The sequence below is a fragment of the Hemiscyllium ocellatum genome, chromosome 21 (genome assembly GCF_020745735.1).
Source record: "Hemiscyllium ocellatum isolate sHemOce1 chromosome 21, sHemOce1.pat.X.cur, whole genome shotgun sequence".
Classification (NCBI taxonomy): domain Eukaryota; kingdom Metazoa; phylum Chordata; class Chondrichthyes; order Orectolobiformes; family Hemiscylliidae; genus Hemiscyllium; species Hemiscyllium ocellatum.
Window position 1 is genome coordinate 62465940 of NC_083421.1, and position 18735 is coordinate 62484674.

The window sequence follows — 18735 nt, forward strand, 5'->3', positions numbered from 1 at the left end:
GTAATTTTTTTTTACAGTTGGTGTATCCTTTCCTTTGTGTGGTTATAATATATGGATATTTGTTTGTATGAGTGCGGTGGCTTGTGCAGACTTGCTCTTTTGGCCTCCAAGCAAACCACATCAATCATTTTTGTTAACTTTAGTAGGGTGCATTGTTATTAAGCTGGAAATAAGTTTAACATACTTATTAAACTTCGACTTAATAAGTAACTCATTGGCATTTACATTTGTATTTTGCAAACACATTTCCTGTGATGTTGCTCTTGATAAGACAGTTTTGTAACCAATAGAAACTGTTAAGTGATTTTTTTATTCTTTGAGTTTGGGACATCTGGGCTTGCTTTCACTTGACTGTTACACTAACTGAAAGATTTAAGTGGGAAAAAAAAAGTATAAATCTCCGTGTAACTTCATCTGTGTGTTTCAGCACCACTCTGGAATTTGAGCATGTAATCTCAGTTGATGCTCCAATACAGTACTAAGGAATATTGTACTACGTCGTCAGGTGTACTATCCTTTTGTTGAGATCACAAGTTGATGCTGCTCCTTGTCTGTCCTTGTCCAGCGGGCATTCGGGATTGCATTTCACTGTTTAAAGAGCAGCAAGTTCACCCAGTGTTCGACCCTTGATTCCTCCCTCAGGCCACAACACTAAAATTGTATTACTTAATCATTTGTTTCATTCAACGCTCTGTCTTTCTTGCGAAATGGCTGTTATGTTTACCCATATACTTTATACGGTGAAAGTATTTTGTCTGAAATGCACTTAATATGTTTGAAAGATGTGATGAGACTATATAAATACCGTATATAAATATAGGTCTATCTTTTGTGCCTTATTATCTATTTTTGGCTTTAGCCTTTTTTTTCTTTCTTGTAAACAAACTTTCAAGTCATCTTCAGTTGGAACAGTTAACTTGTTCTAATTTTGTTCTTCAGAATTTTGAGCGTACCATTTCACAACAGAAGGGGGAGTTGGACTACCTGACAGAGCAACTAAGGCAATTTCAAAAGAAAAGGGACAGGGACAAAGAGGCCTTGAAGAAAGCAACTAGGGCTCAAAAGCAGCGAGCAGAACGCAGTGAGGATGCAGTTGAGCTACTCAATGCCCAGCTAATTGACAAGGTGACCGAATACAGTCAGGAGCATTGCAACCGGGGAACATAAACAGCATTCTTAAACTGATTATATTGCAAATGAGAGCACTTGAATTCTATCAGTTAATTAAAGTGGATAATGAAGGACAGATGACAATGCCCAGCATCCCTGTCTGACATAAGTAACTGTGAGGGCATTCCTAATGTTTAAATGCAGCTATTAAAGATACTGATACATTAATAGGTATGATATGAAAGAAAACATAAACATTTTTAGTTATATAGCACTTACACAACTGCCAGATATCCTAAAGCATTTTTCAACCACTGAAGTACTTTTGAAGCATAGTCGCTGTTGTAATGCAAGAAATATTGCAGCCAGGGTACTAGGGATAACTTCCCTTGCTGGAATAGCCAGAGTTCTAACATTATTTTATAACCTGAGTCTTTTTTTTTACTGATTGTGTTGCATATGCAGTATTGATACCACTCATTTTGGCTCAAAAAAAAACTCAATACCAATTCCTTATCTTCTCTCTATAGTTTTATTAGCGCTAATTCATACAGTTTGTTTTTTTTTCTTCTTGAAGGACAATTTGCCACCTTCTTGCAGCCTGAGGAATAGTGTAGGATATTGGCTGTATTATTTATCAGTTGCTTTATTTAAAATGTACGATGTTATAAAATGTCATTTCCAGTTTGAACCTTGTTTGGTTGGCTCGTCTATAGGAGTCGCAGCTGGCAGACGCATTGTCAGCGGTCGAGACATGGAGAAGTTCACATAACAAGGTGATGAAAGAAAAGAGTCAGTTGGAAGTTGAGATCTCACTCTTGAACAAGTAAGAAAGGTGGAAAAAGACCAGTAGTGTTGGTTTAACTTTAATACTCTTGACTTTTCAGAAGTAACTATATTTAAACCATGCACTGAAACCAGTACTAGCTGTGTCAGTTTTAGCGAATCAGTACTTTATTTATACTGTCGAGCTTGAGTGGAGTTCTCTCACTTGGTGTAAAGATAGGTGGAGGATTCAGCACCGCACATGTATGCTTAACATGTGCAGAGGTTTCCTGCCAAAAATGAAACTTATTTATGTGAATAGGCTATTTTAATATTGAGCAAACGTAATTGAGATTTTAAAATACTTGAGATATAACATGACCCTGAACTGACTTTAAGCCTGTTTTGAAAACAAAGAACTGATGTTCTTGTCAAACCCAGATAATGCTGCAATCATGTCTCTTCTGTCGTTAAGTAAGAATCTAACTCAACACTCAGAACTATGATCTTGCATTAATGTTGAAATTATAGCCTTACTGTAGCTGTGGGTGTAAAATCTGAAGGGGTGAAATAGACATATAGTTATTATTAGACTCAGTCATTAAAGAGCAATCCAAGGTATTCTTGTACTTTACGAATGGATCTTGCCTGGCATTGTCAACTATTATATCATACAATGTTATAGGGTATAAAGTGGTTACAAGACCAAATAGTAGCTACAACCTGGAAGTAATGTGTATAAATTGTTCCTGACAACAATGAATTCGCATTCTAACTAACTACATGGTATTTTCAATGTTTTAATGCAGTGATCTAAAATTGTAAATACAGAAAATGAATTTTGTGTACTTAGAAGTAAGTCTTAGACAAAATTATTTGAATGTCACATTTAAATACTTTCTTGATGGCAGCCGTATTACAGATCTGTTGGATCAGACTCATCATGTGGAGGATAAGGCTCGGGGAGACATGGAGTCAATGATGAACAAGCTGCAGAAGATGTCCTCTGAGAACACCAGTGTCAAAATGGAGAATGAGACAATGAAGGTTCAGTATTCCTTTGCTCAAAACACTGTACCATGTCCTGAGGAGAATATTATAGCAAAACCCTGGACTCTGCATGGTTGGAAAATTAATAATTTCAGCAATCTGGACAACTTATTTTCTAATTGGTCACATGACCTCAATCTAGCAAGGTCACTTTACTGATGTCTATTGCTAGCCATGCTTGTGTTGACATTCAGAGCCGAGAGTCCAAGCCTCATTCCTGATGAAGGGCTTTTGGATTCACACTTTTGTTTTTTTTGCAGTTAATTGTCTGCAATGAAACAAAACTCATGAAAGGGACATGGTGTATAATATAGCTCTTTCATTTTCTAATAGAATCCCTGCAGTGTGGAAACAGGCCCTTAGGCCCAACAAGTCGACACCGACCCTCATAATAGCAACCCACCCAGACCCATTCCCCTACCCTGTTCCTCTACATTTACCCTTGACTAAGGCACCTAACCTACACATCCTGGAACACTATGGGCAATTTATCATAGCCAATTCACCTGACCTACACATCTTTGGACTGTGGGAGGAAACCAGTGCAGACACTGGGAGAATGTGCAAACTTCATGCAGACAGTCGCTCGAGACGGGAATCAAACCTGGGTCTCTGGGGCTGTGAGGCAGCAGTGCTAATCACTGAGCCACCATCCTGCTCTGAAGAAGTTAACTAAATTAAGGTGTCACTTGATCACTTGTGTTATCTTTACATTTACTTATGGATTGTAAAATAAAGCAGCTAATGATTCATATTTGATTTTGTTTCAGTGAAATGTTCTCCGTTTACTACTGAAAGATTGGAGTTGCTTACATTTAGCAAACAATTAAATCACAACACCAGAATTACGAGTAGGAGTAAACTAAATGGCCTATTACATCTATGCCATTCAGTATAATCAAGACTGACTTTAGGTTTCAAGTTCATTAACCTGCCCATTTCCCATATCTCTTGATTGAGTGAGAGACCAAAGCTTTACCCAGCCTTGAATGTCATGGTTCGATGATGGAGTATCTGCAACACTCTAGGACAGACAGGTGCACAGATTCGAAATCTTTTGAGTGAAGAATTTGCTCCTTATTACAGTCCTAGTGATTGATCCCTGAGCCTTAGAGTTCGCCCCATGTTTTAGATTCCATGACCAATGGAAACTCTATCTACTCTATCAAATCCCTTCAGAATAGTGTATGTTTAAACGTTCTCACTCCTCTCAAGAGAATTCATTCAACCTCTTATCAAAGGACAACCCTCATCAGAGTAACCTTTGCAATATCATCTCTAATATAAGTACATCCTTTTGTAAATGTGGCAACCAACAGTGCACACTACACTAAATATCTGACCAACACACTGGGCAATTTTAGAATGACTTTTTTTATTCCTGGAAACCATCTGCCTTCCTGATTGCTTACTGCACCCGCATGCTGGTTCCTTGCATGCTTCGTACAAGTGCACCCAACTCTCTCTGAATATCAACACTTAAGTTTCGCAGATTTCTAAAGTATTAGGCAGTTTGGACACAAGATATTCTAACCAAGTGATATAATGATTATCTCCATTGTTCCACAACTTGGTGTCATAAAGAGATCAGTGAGTTCCATACTTCTAACGTTGTACCTGTTCAAAATGCAGACTGACTGAATACTTTCTCTTTTCCAAACGGAATTAGGCAAATATGTCAGCTGTGGAGGAGAAGCTGACACTTGCTCAGTCTGAGATGCAGCAGTTGAAGACCTCTATCAAACGTTATGAAGGGCTTGTGGACAGCTACAAATCTCAGGTAATGACTTCATATCCTGCATTTCAGAATGTGTATAACACAAATGTCCAAGTACAAATATTCCCTATTTAAATTTGATTTATTATCCTACCACTGGCGGTCAGATTGGTAATGTTCTCTTTTGATGCACCATAATTGAGAAGATATTTTTCCTTGTGGTAGATGTGCTTGCGAAGCTGGGTAGGAAAAGTTTTGTGTGAAATGAGCGGTGATGGAAGTTAAAATGTATTTGATCAAAAGCAGGAAGAAAACTCCAAACTTCTTCAAAGAAGGAGGAGGATTTTGACAATTGACTCAAAATTTGGTTTCATTATATGGGGGGAAATAGGAGAAGAGAAGAGAATCGTCATGAAGTCCTGTTCTGGAAAACCTTTGGAAAACATGTTGATTTAAAATGCCATTGTAATAAAACATATTCTTTGCATGCATCTAGTTGATGAAGACACGGATGGAGGCAGATGAATGTAATGCAAAACTGGAGAGGGCAGAGAAGGAGAACAAGCTACTGAAAGATGATGTGAATAAGGAAATTGATCAGGTAAATACTGCAATCTGGAAACAATTAGTTTCCTTATGCTTGAGTTTTTTTTAGACAGCGCAGTAGGGCCATGCGTCAGAATTTTATCATTTTAATGTGCTTTGGATGGAAACACAAACAAAAATGGTGAATGCTGCAAATAGTCAGAGAGAAACAGACTCTTTGTTTCAACTCATCCATGCTGATCAGAGATCCTAAATAAATCTGGTCCCATCTGCCAGCATTTGGCCCATAGCTCTCAATCCTTCCTATTCATATACCCATCCAGATGCCTTTTAAATGTTCTAACTGTACCGGCTTCCACCAGTTCTTCTGGCAGCTCATTCCTTGGCCCTCTACATGAAAAAGTTGCCCGTTAGCTTCCTTTTAAATCTATGTCTCTCTGTTTTGGACTTCCTCAGCTCTGGGGAAAAGACCTTGTCTATTCACCCAATCAATGCCCCTCATGATTTTATAAACCTCAATAAGATCACCCCTCATCCTCTGATACTATAGGGATAATAGCCCCAGCCTATTCAGCTTCTCCCTACAGCTCAACCGTTACAACCCTGGCAACATCCTTGTAAATCTTTTCTGAACCCTCTCAAGTTTCACAACACTTTCCTGATAGCATGGAGACCAGAACTCAATGCAGTATTCTAAAAGTGGCCTAACCAATGTCTTGTACAGCTGCAACATGACTTCCCAACTCCTATACTCAATGCATTTACCAAAAGTCAAGTATACCAAACGCCACCTTCAATATCTATCCACCGCTTTCAAGGAACTATGAACCTTAACTCCAAGCTCTCTTTGTTGGCAGTAGTCGTCAGGACCCCAATAAATGTATAAGTCATATTTGTCTTATCAAAATGCAGCACCCCACATTTCTCAGGCGCTGTGAGGCAGCAGTGCTAACCACTGTGCCACCATGCCGCCCACTATGTGGCACGGTGGCACAGTGGTTAGCACTGCTGCCTCACAGCGCCTGAGACCCGGGTTCAATTCCTGACTCAGGCGACAGACTGTGTGGAGTTTGCACGTTCTCCCCGTGTCTGCGTGGGTTTCCTCCGGGTGCTTCGTTTTCCTCCCACAGTCCAAAGATGTGCGGGTCAGGCGAATTGGCCATGCTAAATTGCCCGTGGTGTTAGGTAAGGGGTACTGTAGGGGTATGGGTGGGTTGCGCTTCGGCGGGTCGGTGTGGACTTGTTGGGCTGAAGGGCCTGTTTCCACTCTGTAAGTAATCTAAACATTTATCTAAACTCTATCTGCCACTCCTCGGACCATCGGCCCATCTGATTAAGGACCTGTTGTACTCTGAGGTAACCTCCTTTGCTGTCCACTACACTACCAATTTTGGTGTCATCTGCACATTTGTTAACCATACCTCCTATGTTCACATCCAAATCGTTTATATAAATGAAGAAAAGCAGTGGGCCCAGCATTGATCCTTGTGGCACACCAGTGGTCACAGGCTTCCAGTCTGAAAAGTAGCCCTCCACTACCACTTTGTCTTCTACCTTCAAGCCAGTTCTGTATCCAAATGACCAGTTCTCTCTTTATTCTATGTGATCTCACCTTGCTAACCAGTCTACCGTGTGGTACCTTGTCGAATGCCGTACTCAAGTCCATATCTTCCCTCATCAATCATCTTCGTTACTTCTTCAAAAATCAAGTTAGTGAGACATGATTCCTAACACACAGAGCCATGTGATTATCCCTAATAAGTTCTTGTCTTTCAAAATACATGTTAATCTTGTCCCTCAGGATTCCCTCCAACAACACTCTCACAACCGATGTCGGTCTCGCTGGTCTATAGTTCCCTGGATTTTCCTTACCACCTTTCTTAAATAGCACAATGTTAGCCAACCTCCAGTCTTCCAGCACCTCACCTATGGCGACCGATGACAAATTTCTCAGCGAGGGGCCCCGCAATCACTTTCTTAGCTTCCCACAGCATTCAAGGGTACACCTGATCTGGTCCCAGGGATTTATCCACATTTATGCGTTTTAAGCTATCCAGCACAACCACCTCTGTAATATAGACATTTTTCAAGATGCCGCTATTTATTTCTCCATGCTTCAGGTCTGATGGCATCTGAAACTCACAATGTGCTGGAAATTCAGATGGAGGGATTTAGCATTTCTGTGTTATTGAAGTGCGGTTGGGGAGAATTCTCTTGGAAGGGAAAGCAGTTATGCACAGTATAATTTGAAATGAGGCAAGGCCTAACAGCATTGTGCGGGTACACAACGCACACTTCAGCAGCTCAAGAATGGGGCTTGTGAAGCCTTAGGATTGGGGAGTAAATGCTGATCTTGCCAATGTTTCCTTAATGTTTTGAGCAAATAAATCAACACCACCATTAACCCAACAAGAAAGAAGAAAATTGACACTTTGTAAAGCATATTTTGAAGGTGTCGTTAATTCCTCCCCACCATCAGGTCTCCAAAGAATTGCCACTGCACATGGGGAATTCAGACCATATCATTAGGCAAAGTGGGTTTTGAGAGTGAGATATAAATCCTGGTACTCCAGCACCTCCACTGAGAAGGTAGTAGTTACTGCTTGTCAATCTTACACTGGCAAGACCCATTATAAATATGGATGGAGATATTTATAATGGACAAGTTCATAAGTCAACTTTTACTGATTTTGTTTGTGTTGCAAGCTTTGGTATGTTTCCTTTGGAGCAGATTTTGAATGTTGTTGCGGTTAAATCTTTCAGGTGCTGACAACCCAGTATATTTTTAGCATTTTCGATGACTGCCTTTTATAATTCTATTCCAGATGTATGAATTGCAGCTTTAGCACAAAATATCTAGAATGCTGTAATTTGTTATGAGTTTGTTTCCATCTGGCAACACTCATGGCTTCTGTGATGAGGTTCATCCCATATATATAGATTAGATTACCTTCGATTAGCTTCCCGACAGTGTGGAAACAAGCCCTTCGGCCCAACAAGTCCACACCAGCTCTCCGAAGAGCAACCCATCCAGACCTGTTCCCCCTAATACTACGGGCAATTTAACACGGCCAGTTCACCTGACCTGCGCATCTTTGGTCTGTGGGAGGAAACTGGAGCACCCGGAGGAAACCCACACAGACATTGGAAGAATGTGAAAACTCCACACAGACAGTTGCCTGAGGCGGGAATTGAACCCGGGTCCCTGGCGCTGTGAGGCAGCAGTGCTAACCACAGAGCCACTGAAAAGACTCAGCACACCACACTCTATTATACTGCCATCCTTTTGAGTCAGTTAGAAATGGGTAATAAATGCCAGCCTTGCCATTGAAGCCTATACTCTTAAATAAATTAAAGAAAAAAAGATAAACTAGTCCATTGGGAAATAGAAGGAATGTCCTATTGCTGCTCCTTGTTTCCTATGTTCCTTGTTCATATTTTGTTTCAAGATTTTATAAAAAAAAATTTGAGTTTGCAATGGTAAATATATTTTTGATGGATACTACTTTTAGACACTTTCGTGTTCGTGTTATAGGTCCGGAAACAGATGCAGAAAAAGCTGACTGATTTGGAGCCTGTTCCTGAGTTGTTGAAGTTAACTGAGCACAAGCTTCAGGATTGCCAACAGCAGCTCGCAATATATGAGAGAAAACATGTAGATCAATCATCTATCATTTGTAATCTCAAGATGGAGGTAGTTTTAAATTTCTCAGTTTTGAGTTTACTTTTCTGTTAATCTAACTCAATTATAGCATATTGATTTTGAAGTTTTGAGTTCATTCCAATACTTCATGTAATCTAGCTTTGTGTTTATTTGTAGTGCTAAAGGTGCACTGTATTGTCTGAGATGCCATCTTTCGGATATGTTAAACTGAAGCCTGTTTCCCTCCAGAAGGGGTTAAATTAATTTTAAAGATTCTATGACTGTATGAAAGCAGCAACCAAAAGCATTGGAGACATTCATCTTGTGCTATATCTGGGATCTTGTTTTGTGCAGAATGACTGCTTCTACCTATGTTGCTTGCATAGGCACTTCTTCCAAGTTATTTATTGAACGTGAAGCATTGTGCAGGTTTTTAAACTTAACTAAACTTGGTGCAAATACAGATGGTAATATGCAGAGCTAATAACAATGCTTTTTATATATTTATAGTTCAATGCAAACCTCTATCACTGGCCTTGCTGTGTTGGAAAGCTTTGTAACAATGTGATGGGTTTCTTCTGTAATTGAACATCATCTATATTGTTCAATTACTTGAAAAGTAAATAGATCAGAAGCTTGCATCTACTAGTTTAAGCATTGTACTTCGAATTTGGATTTAATTTGAGTTAGTTGTGAAGTCTTGCAGTGCACTGTTTGACAGAAAATTCACATCTGTGCTGTTTGTGAAAAACTCCCATGCTCCTCCCTTTGTACCTACTTTTCTATAAATATCAGAGTAGAAAGTAAAGACAAGAATGGATTCTATATATTCAATTCAGTTTCTTTATACTAAATCAGCATCTGTGCTTGCCATTGTGAAATAGTTGTCAAATTAAGCGACAATTCCTTGTTGAATCTTGCTCTTTTGACCATTTTGACCATCCATCTTGGCCTGCGCAGATTGAGGAGCAGAGTAGCAAGACAAGAGAGAAGTGCCAACATTTACAAGAAGAAAATTATAATCTGAAGCTGAAGTTGGAGACTTTGGAAAGGTTAGTTTTGTTGAGTGTAATTAAAAGAGGAAGGAGCTAACTGAAATATTATTGCATTACAAGAGAAGTCTGAGCTAAATCCAGACTCCTTATTCCTTTAATATGAGATACATTATGCATTTCTGTTTGGGAGTTTCATTTCTCCTACCATTTTTTTGTCTGTTCAATGTAAATGCCCTGGAAAGGGAATTCCCAAGTTCTCCTCCCCTCCCCATCCCACCCACCGTGGCCAGTTTCCCTTCCAACCAAGTGAACAACCTGAAACTATTGAAATTTCCTTAGCCCTTCAAAGGTAGACACTGTATCAAACTTGGTTCTGGTATTAGAACAATGTGGTTTTTTAGTTTTAAGAGGGGTAATATTGGTGTCAAAATGGCTCCCTTCTCTTTTTTTTAAAAAGAAAAAGTCCTTTCCCTAATCCCTTAAAGGTTTTGGACTGTTCTTCATTAGACCATTACTGTATATACTGAATTATGTTGTGTTTTTTTTAAAAAGGAGGAACAACAGGAACCTGTTAGAACAAAGCGATTCTCAGTTCTCCAAAGATGGATTAAACTTGAAAGGCAAATTGTGAAAGCAGAAGTGGACCGTAAACTAAATTTAAAACCTTTTGACTGAAGATATGTACACTATGATGTATATAGGTCATGTATTCAACGAAGCTGTCATACCTGCATCATTTTATTGAAATAAAAACTCAAGTGCAGATTCAGAACCCACCAACAAAAAAGTAGTCTTTTTAATTAAATGTTTTTAAAAAAACAAAATAGTTGTACAAGTCCTGCGATCGATTACAGATTAATTGTATCAATTTTAACAATATGGCTAACACATACCAGTTACAACTATCCACTCATGAAAATGCCCAGAATCTCTTAAAGGTAAGGACTTAGGATTTTGAGAAAGTGAACCTTTTCAAACCCATCAATCCAGTGGTAACATGATGCCTCTTAAGATTCCTATCTAATAAACAACATTGTTCCAATACCAGACTGAACGGAGCTCCACCCAGAATCTGACTTTGTAAAGATCAAGCAAGTTCTTTTTAGCAGTTTATTTAAAGGATCAGACTGGGTTACATACAATTGAATAATCTAATTAAATTTTTCTTAGTGGCATTCTCCATCCCTTGATAAGACAATATATCCTTTGTAATGAGCCACCCTCCAATTTAGAGGATATATTTCAAAATCATTTAAGTTCTGAACTTGTTTTTATATTTGGCAGGATTCATTATACACTAGTTCCAATCTCTTGAGCATTGCCAAAGCATTTTTCTCACCAAAGTAGGTCAGCTTAGAGCAAACAGGTCAGAGCAATTCACATAAATTAAACCAGGAACTGTAGATGCTGGAAATCTGAAACAAAAATTGCTGGAAAACTCAGCAGGCCTGGCAGCATCTGCAGAGAGGAAGCAAAGTTAATGTTTTGAGTCCAGCGCAATTCACATGCCTTGTCCAGGGCTTGTCACAAAGTGGTCAAATATGGCAGCCATTTGCACATGGCAATAAATGCTGAGATTAATGTTTAGTTCATTTATTTCCGGTAGTGTTGGTTGCAGGAGAAATATTGGCCTTTTTCATCATGGAATTTTGCTGTGCGATTATTAATGTCTCAAAACACCAAAACAAGCACACTGGCATTAGTTCCAACTTTACATCCAAAGGACAGTGGTGCCTCAGTACTGCATTACAATATTGACCGGAAAAAGTCTTTTAAGTCCTGTATGTGACTGTGTTAACCAAAATTGAATTGTGTTGCTCGATGTAAAGGTGTACTCATGTGATGGAAGACTTACATATTTTAGAAGATCTGAGGATATTGTACACTGACAAAATGTTAATCATCCTTTGTAGGAAGCTGGAAGATTTAGACGCCCAGAACCGGGAACTGACTCAGGTGGTAACGAAACGGGAAGAGACCATTCAACAGAACCAGCAGCGATTAGAGGAAAAATCCCGTGAATGCAACAGCCTGGCTAGACAGCTGGAGGCTGCCATTGATGATGCCAGGTGCCAGGTTAGTTCAGTGAGACTTTACCAAATGTAGAACAGGAGGCGGCCAGTCAGGCCTTTGATCCAGCTCCTCCATTCAATTAGATCGTGGTTGATCTGTGTCTTAACTCCATTCACCACCTTTAGTTCCATAACTCTTTATATCCTTGCCTAACAAAAGTCAGCAATCTCCATTTTAAAATTTACAATGACATAGCTTCTTAAAAATATGTTCACTTGAAAACTTATCCATCAGATGGCAATCAACTGCTATTGTGAAGCTACTGACTACAACCTGTATTTACTTAGTGCAGTTGTAATAAAGAATTTTATATTTTCTAAATAATACATGGCAAGTATAGTTAAATGGAAACTTTTAAGTAATCAGCTTTCAAATTTTACAAATTGAGTTCAAGGTAAATTCATATTTTTCTCAGCAAAAATGCTGTAATCAGGAATGCACCACCTGAAAGGGTGATGGAATTGGATTCACTAGTAACTTTAAAAAGGCAATTCAATATATACTTGAATGGAAAAGACCCGTAAAGGAATATGAGTAAAATGTGAGGTCTGCAGATGCTGGAGATCAGAGCTGAAAATGTGTTGCTGGTTAAAGCACAGCAGGTTAGGCAGCATCCAAGGAACAGGAAATTTGACGTTTTGGGCCAGAGCCCTTCACCTGATGAAGGGCTCTGGCCCGAAACATCGAATTTCCTGTTCCTTGGATGCTGCCTAACCTGCTGTGCTTTAACCAGCAACACATTTTCAGCCCATATAGGAATATGGACAAGAACAAGGGAGTGAAACTAATGGGATAGCTCTTTCTAAGGATAGGCATAAATTAGATGAGCCAACGGCCTCTGAAACACATCACTTTTATTCACCAAACACCAAGCATAGTGAACTGCTATGGTACATGTTTCGATCACCTAGTATGCATTACACTAGATTTACTCTTTAAGAACTTTTAACCCTTTTGGATTGCTGTTGTGAAGATCATGCTCAATTCAATCTCATTCAACACATCACAATGCAATTGCAAACCTATCAAAGTTGTGTGTTTACAGTTTAGCCAGTTTTGATGATGAAAATATCGAAGGGTATCCAACACACAGAATGCAGGAGAAATTCAGGTCTGACAGCATCTGTGGAGAGAGAAACAGAGTTAATGTTTCAAGTCTGTTATGATGCTTCAGTTCTGAATAAGTCACACTGGACTCAACATTAACTGTGTTTCTCTCCATTCCAGAAGCTGCCAGAGTTGCTGCGTTTTTCCAACATTTTGTGTTTGTTTCAGATTTCCAGCATCTACAGTATCTTACCAGTATTCTGGTATGTGCAGCATGTCTGCTGACTGCTCTGTTTTAACAGTAAAATTCTGTATACTTATGGAGCCTGACTGCTGATGGTGTGAAGACAAGAGAGCCGAACATTGAGGTAGCTTTTGTAAATGACAACCCAGTAACCATAAATGTAAACAGTGCAAACAAACTTGGCAAGTGTCCTCACAGAAAAGACCAATTTCATTATTTGAAAATTGACAGCATTCGGTCTATCCTTTCCATTCAAGCTCTTTACCACCAATCGATTGCTACTACCTGATTCTTAGTTGTGGCCCTGTAAGTTATTATTTTTTGAGTGTTTCCACTTGAAAATGATTGAATGTATTCCACTATCTTTTCATCTGGTGAAGTCCAGATTCCAGAAACCTATTATATTGAAATTCCTTCTCATTTCCTTACAATCCCTGAAACAACTGGATTTTTTTTTTTGCCACTTACCTTAAATCTGTTTTGTGTGGTAACTGGTTTTCCAGCTAGTCGTAGAAACTGATATTGCAATTCAGATTGTCAGTGAGAAAACTTGGGTAACAGTGACCAAATACATCTGTTTGACCAGGTGGACCAAACCAGGGAGAGAGCACTGTCAAAAGAACGAACCTTACAAAGCAAAATAATGGACCTTGAAACACAGCTGAGCAGAACAAAAACGGAACTGACTCAACTACGAAGGAGTAAAGATGACGTAAGTCTAGGTTACAAATATGCTTTTTTTAAAAAAAATTAAGTTTCTTTGATTCTGCCCTTGAGAACAAGGGAGATGCTTTAAGAAAAAAAAAAATGAATCCCAACTATTAGTCAGTGAGAGTGGGACTGGACAGAGTTGTGGTTGGAAGAACAGCAAGTTATGGGAGAGTCAGAGCCTCTTCCAATCACTGATTTTCCCCCCTCTCCCACTTTTGCAGTTCCTCCAATCAAGGATTCTGGATCTGATGGAGCAGCAAAAATGGGTCAGGGAATCCGACTGGACGAGGTGAAACTGCAAGCAGGGTTAGAGAGAATCTGTGATCAGGATAGGTGGGAGAGAATCTATGATCTCTGTGCTTGCTGCTCCTCCAATCACAACTCCTGCCAGCCCCAAGAGACTTTCAGCTAGGCCACTCAATTACTAGATCACTGATGGCTGAAGTGAGGATTTTGCTGTTCTTATCTCATAGAGTCATAGAGATGGACAGCATGTACTGGTTAAGAACCTTATCCCTGTTGTGCTGCCCGAGCGAATGCTGTTACAATTCTGTTGCTACTACTGGCAGTCAGTGGCTGCAGCAGAATACTTGTCTTGGTGTAGAAGACCATCAGGTACTTGTTCTTGGAGTGGGCCTATTTTGACATGGAAGCAACTCTCCTCGTAGAGCAAACACATGGGAGTACCCAGAAAATACCTCCATTCACACTATCTCTGGCATTATCATTGTTCTCATGAATATTTAAATTTTACCTTCTGCTCAGTCCTGTTAATATTGATAAACTTACTTGTAAACCAGGTTTCCTAAGGCAAAATTAAAGCCATATTCACCCAGAAGGTGTTTATAGATTTGTTTATACCACTGGCCATACAGGATCTTTGTTGAGATTAGGCAACATTAGCACAATATAAAAGTGGGTCCAACATCTAATCGGAGGAGAAAGTGAGGACTGCAGATGTTAAGAGATCAGAACTGAAAATGTGTTGCTGGAAAAGCGCAGCAGGTCAGGCAGCATCCAAAGCTTATGCCCGAAACATCAATTCTCCTGCTCTTTGGATGCTGCCTGACCTCCTGCGCTTTTCCAGCAACACATTTTCAGTTCCAATATCTAATCACCTAGTTCCCCTAGTTTCAAGTGAAGTTAATAGTTTCTTTCATTAATGTTACCTTACTGGTTAGTGATTCCTTTTATTATGTAGATTTGCTCCATGGAATCATCTAGGAGGAAATTGCAGTCCTTAATTGTAAATGCAGCATGCTGTGCCTCTTTGTTACAAAAGAAACCTCCTCTTTTTGTGTTTGTGCATGTCTGCATATTACAAGATTGCTAACGTCCATCCAGTCAAATCTTTATCTTATAACCTGATGGAGGACTAGGGTATCGTTTTGCAATGTCAACAAAATATTTTGCGTGGAAATGCCTCCTTGTCTTTTTATCTCATTGCTGCTTGGACGTTTTATTATAATGAATGAACCAAAGTGTAAAATCTGCATCCCTAAAATTATTAGAATTCTTTGAGGATATGACTTTAATTTGAAGGAAGAGGGTTAATTTTTAAAAGAGGGTTACTAAATGTAATTAGAATGTTGCTTGTGTGCCTGCACAGTAGTTAGCATTTTCACACACTTCATTTTTAATCCCATTTTATCTGCTCATTCTTCTTTCTGCCACCACCATCCCAACCTTTCCTGAACTTCCAAATTTTCTAAATGTGGATTAAACTGCCTTTCAGTAAATTTGAATATAACATTTATTTGCCAAACTTTCCTCGATGTAAGCACAAATACCTAACCTTCCAATGATTTAATAGGAAATTTTTGTGAAGTGTTAATAACTGCTTATGTCACAGTAATTCCAACTATTTGAATAGGCCTAGAAGCATTTGCATTTCACCAAGTATAATTTCCTGGTCCCTCAGCAACTTCAGGTGAGGTGAAAGGGTGGGGGATGGAATTAAGAGCAGGTTACTACTTAACAGCCTGCATAACTACTTCATAGCTAAGTATATGGTGATGTATTATCTTACTTACTGACTGCTGAAAGTGTAATTGTGTCAAATCCATTTTATGCAAAATTACTTCTTAGGCTGAGAGGCGTTTCCAGAGCCGCTTACAAGACCTGAAGGATCGTCTGGAGCAGTCGGAATGCACCAACCGCAGCATGCAGAACTATGTCCAGTTCCTCAAATCTTCATACGCAAATGTATTTGGTGATACTGCTTTAACAAGCTCTCCACTCCAATCTAGATCACCTCTCTGAAAATTTCTTGCAGTATCAACAAGTGAACTTACTGAAGTTTACATCTGCTTTTATTCTTTTTAAGGATCTGGAGCTATAAACATTCTTAAAAAGCACACACGTGAAGCACATTCTTATGAACTGGTTAATATTATAAATAATGCAGATTCCCAAGGGCAGTAATCACTCCAGCCTCAAGTAAAACTCATTCAAAGTTTAAAAAAAAACTTGTCAAATGAGTCAAGTCATAGGTTTCCAACTTTGTATAATTAATATGTGAATTATTCTGGATAGTCCCCAGTTTCAGATCAGTGTTTGCAGAATTGATAATGTCCTAATATTTTATTAGAATTGTGCTGTGTTCATTTATTAGTAAATTCCTTTGCATGGCATACTGACTGTGGGTAACAGGATCTACTTACCTTGTTTTTAATCTTTCAGATCTAAGTGTTCGATTTGCAGCAAACTTGCATTCACAATGCTGCTGTGATTTATTGCTGGCATTCTTTTTCCTACTGAGCCAATGAGTCTGTTGGCAGTTCAACTAAACTTAAGTTGAGGGAAGGATATGGTTGTTAGCTTGGGATAGGAGGATTTGCTGTTCCTTAGCCGTTCCTTAGTATGTCTCAAATCGGTGCCTCAAGTTCTTCGATTTTTAGTTTTGGCATCTGGCCAGCTATCTCTCCTGTTCCCCTCTTCCATTTCATCCAGTAGCCACATCTATTCCAAGTTTTGCTTGCTTGGTATCTCTCCACAATTACATATCATTTTACACATTGCATCTCAAGATGCAATTTCTATTAATTTGAACTGAAGAAAACTTGAACTGACAGTAATTCCCTACTATTCATCTACAGCAAGTCAGGACATCAATTCATTTAAAAAGTCCTTATTTACGATATTTCTGCAAGTTACAAATATCCATTGTAACATTCCCAATTGCAACTTACAAAATTGTCTTTTAAATACATGAACTTGCAAGGTTAACACTGAGGTCAGGAAGAATAATCTTGTGGTCATGGGATAAGCTGCTATAATGAAAACTACGAGTGAGTTACCTTATCTTCTAATACTTCAAACTACTGCAGCATAGAATTTTTCTGGTTCTGTTTTCTGTTTGTTTCAGTTATTATATACTTTAATTACTTTTCTGGTTGACAGCTTGTATTAAAACAAATTAGTCAGAAACCCCATCCATTCGATGAAGATGTACTTTAGAAAATATATTTATTTTTAATTTATGTAAACAAAGAGCCATGTTTGAATGTGCAATAGTCCTTGTTGCACTTAGCCTTGGGGTGTGCAGATACTGCAGAAAAGGTCTGGTCTAACCCCCAGTGCCAACTTAGTTCAGTTTGTTAAACATGAGAGAAGTCACCAAAAGTGTCAATGTAAATTACTTTGTAAAGTTCTGATTTTCTGAAGTTCAACTAACTTTGAAATCCTAGATATTTTTGGATCCATTTAATAATTTATAATACAAATACTGGATCATATCTTCTGTGCTGACTACAGTCTCTTTCTGTGTCATTGTTTTACTTTCACACTCCTAGTGGATGTGACTCATTTCTTGTAGGATGGTTTTGGGATGAGGTTCAGTGGGCCTTAGAACACCTCTGTCCAAATCTGTTGTGTATCTGTGAGAGAGAACCACCCACTGGGGTGGCACTGTGGCTCAGTGGTTAGCACTGCTGCCTCACAGTGCCAGGGACCCAATTTTAATTCCAGTCCCGGGTGACTGTGTTTGCACATTCCCTTCAAGTCTGAGTGGGTTTCCTCTAGATGCTCTGGTTTCCTCTCTCAGTCCAAAGATATGCAAGTTTGATGGATTAGCCATGGGAAATGACCAGGGACTTGCAGGCTAGGTGGATTTACACATGGGAAATGCAGGATTACAGGAATATGGTAGGAGGGTGGGTCAGTGTGAATATCGATGGGCTGAATGGCCTGTTTCCACACTACTGGGCTTCTATAAAAAGGGATAGGTTTTCACGCCAAAATCTACTATGATCTCATAAGGCCCATTTGGCAAATTGTTCAGCCAAGAAATGCCGTAGACTTAAGCCCCTATTGCTGAGGAAATGTTGATTTAAATCTTGATTACACTGGATTCGAAATAAATAATTTTTTTCCAAGTTATTGGAGAAATTGATTATCTGAAGCACTAGTGGATGATTCTCCCATTTATTTTAAAGTAATTGATCTTTCTGCATGTTTGGAAAATCAAATAGCACTTATGTTGAATTTGGATTGAAAATATTACTAAATAACCATTCCATAATATTGAATTTAGGTTGACAGAAATAACAAATAAGTTCTAATGTATACACATTGATAAATTTACAGTTCAGTTCCAATCCTCAGATCTATTGATCTATATAAACCAGAGCTATAGTGAGTTGCACCACATCACTCCATGATCATGCCAATAAATCTCCTGTTAAACCTGGGGGGGGGGATTGAGTATGAAATTGTACAACTCACTCAAGTGATACATGTGGGTGTTTCAGTACATTGACAACTAATTCAGATTCCACTGTGTTCAAATGTCAATAGTCTTTTAACAGCTTTCACCAGTAACACATTCTCCTGA

General features: G+C 38.9%; 1 protein-coding gene across 5 annotated transcripts in view; it reads left to right on the forward strand.

The window, feature by feature from the left end:
* Positions 1-18318, forward strand: part of odf2a (outer dense fiber of sperm tails 2a) — a 35004-nt gene extending 16686 nt beyond the window's left edge. For 2 of the 5 annotated variants that reach the window (XM_060841143.1, XM_060841144.1), the window contains exons 11-20: positions 940-1125; positions 1827-1936; positions 2787-2922; positions 4595-4705; positions 5139-5243; positions 8724-8882; positions 9792-9883; positions 11740-11902; positions 13777-13902; positions 15990-18318. In XM_060841143.1, coding sequence (XP_060697126.1) covers positions 940-1125; positions 1827-1936; positions 2787-2922; positions 4595-4705; positions 5139-5243; positions 8724-8882; positions 9792-9883; positions 11740-11902; positions 13777-13902; positions 15990-16163 — 1362 coding nt within the window. In that variant the 3' untranslated portion in view covers positions 16164-18318. Of the gene's footprint in view, positions 1-939; positions 1126-1826; positions 1937-2786; positions 2923-4594; positions 4706-5138; positions 5244-8723; positions 8883-9791; positions 9884-11739; positions 11903-13248; positions 13300-13776; positions 13903-15989 lie in introns of those variants that run through there. The other 3 variants (XM_060841145.1, XR_009645809.1, XR_009645810.1) reach the window with 3 other exon arrangements.
* Positions 18319-18735: the final 417 nt, after the last annotated feature.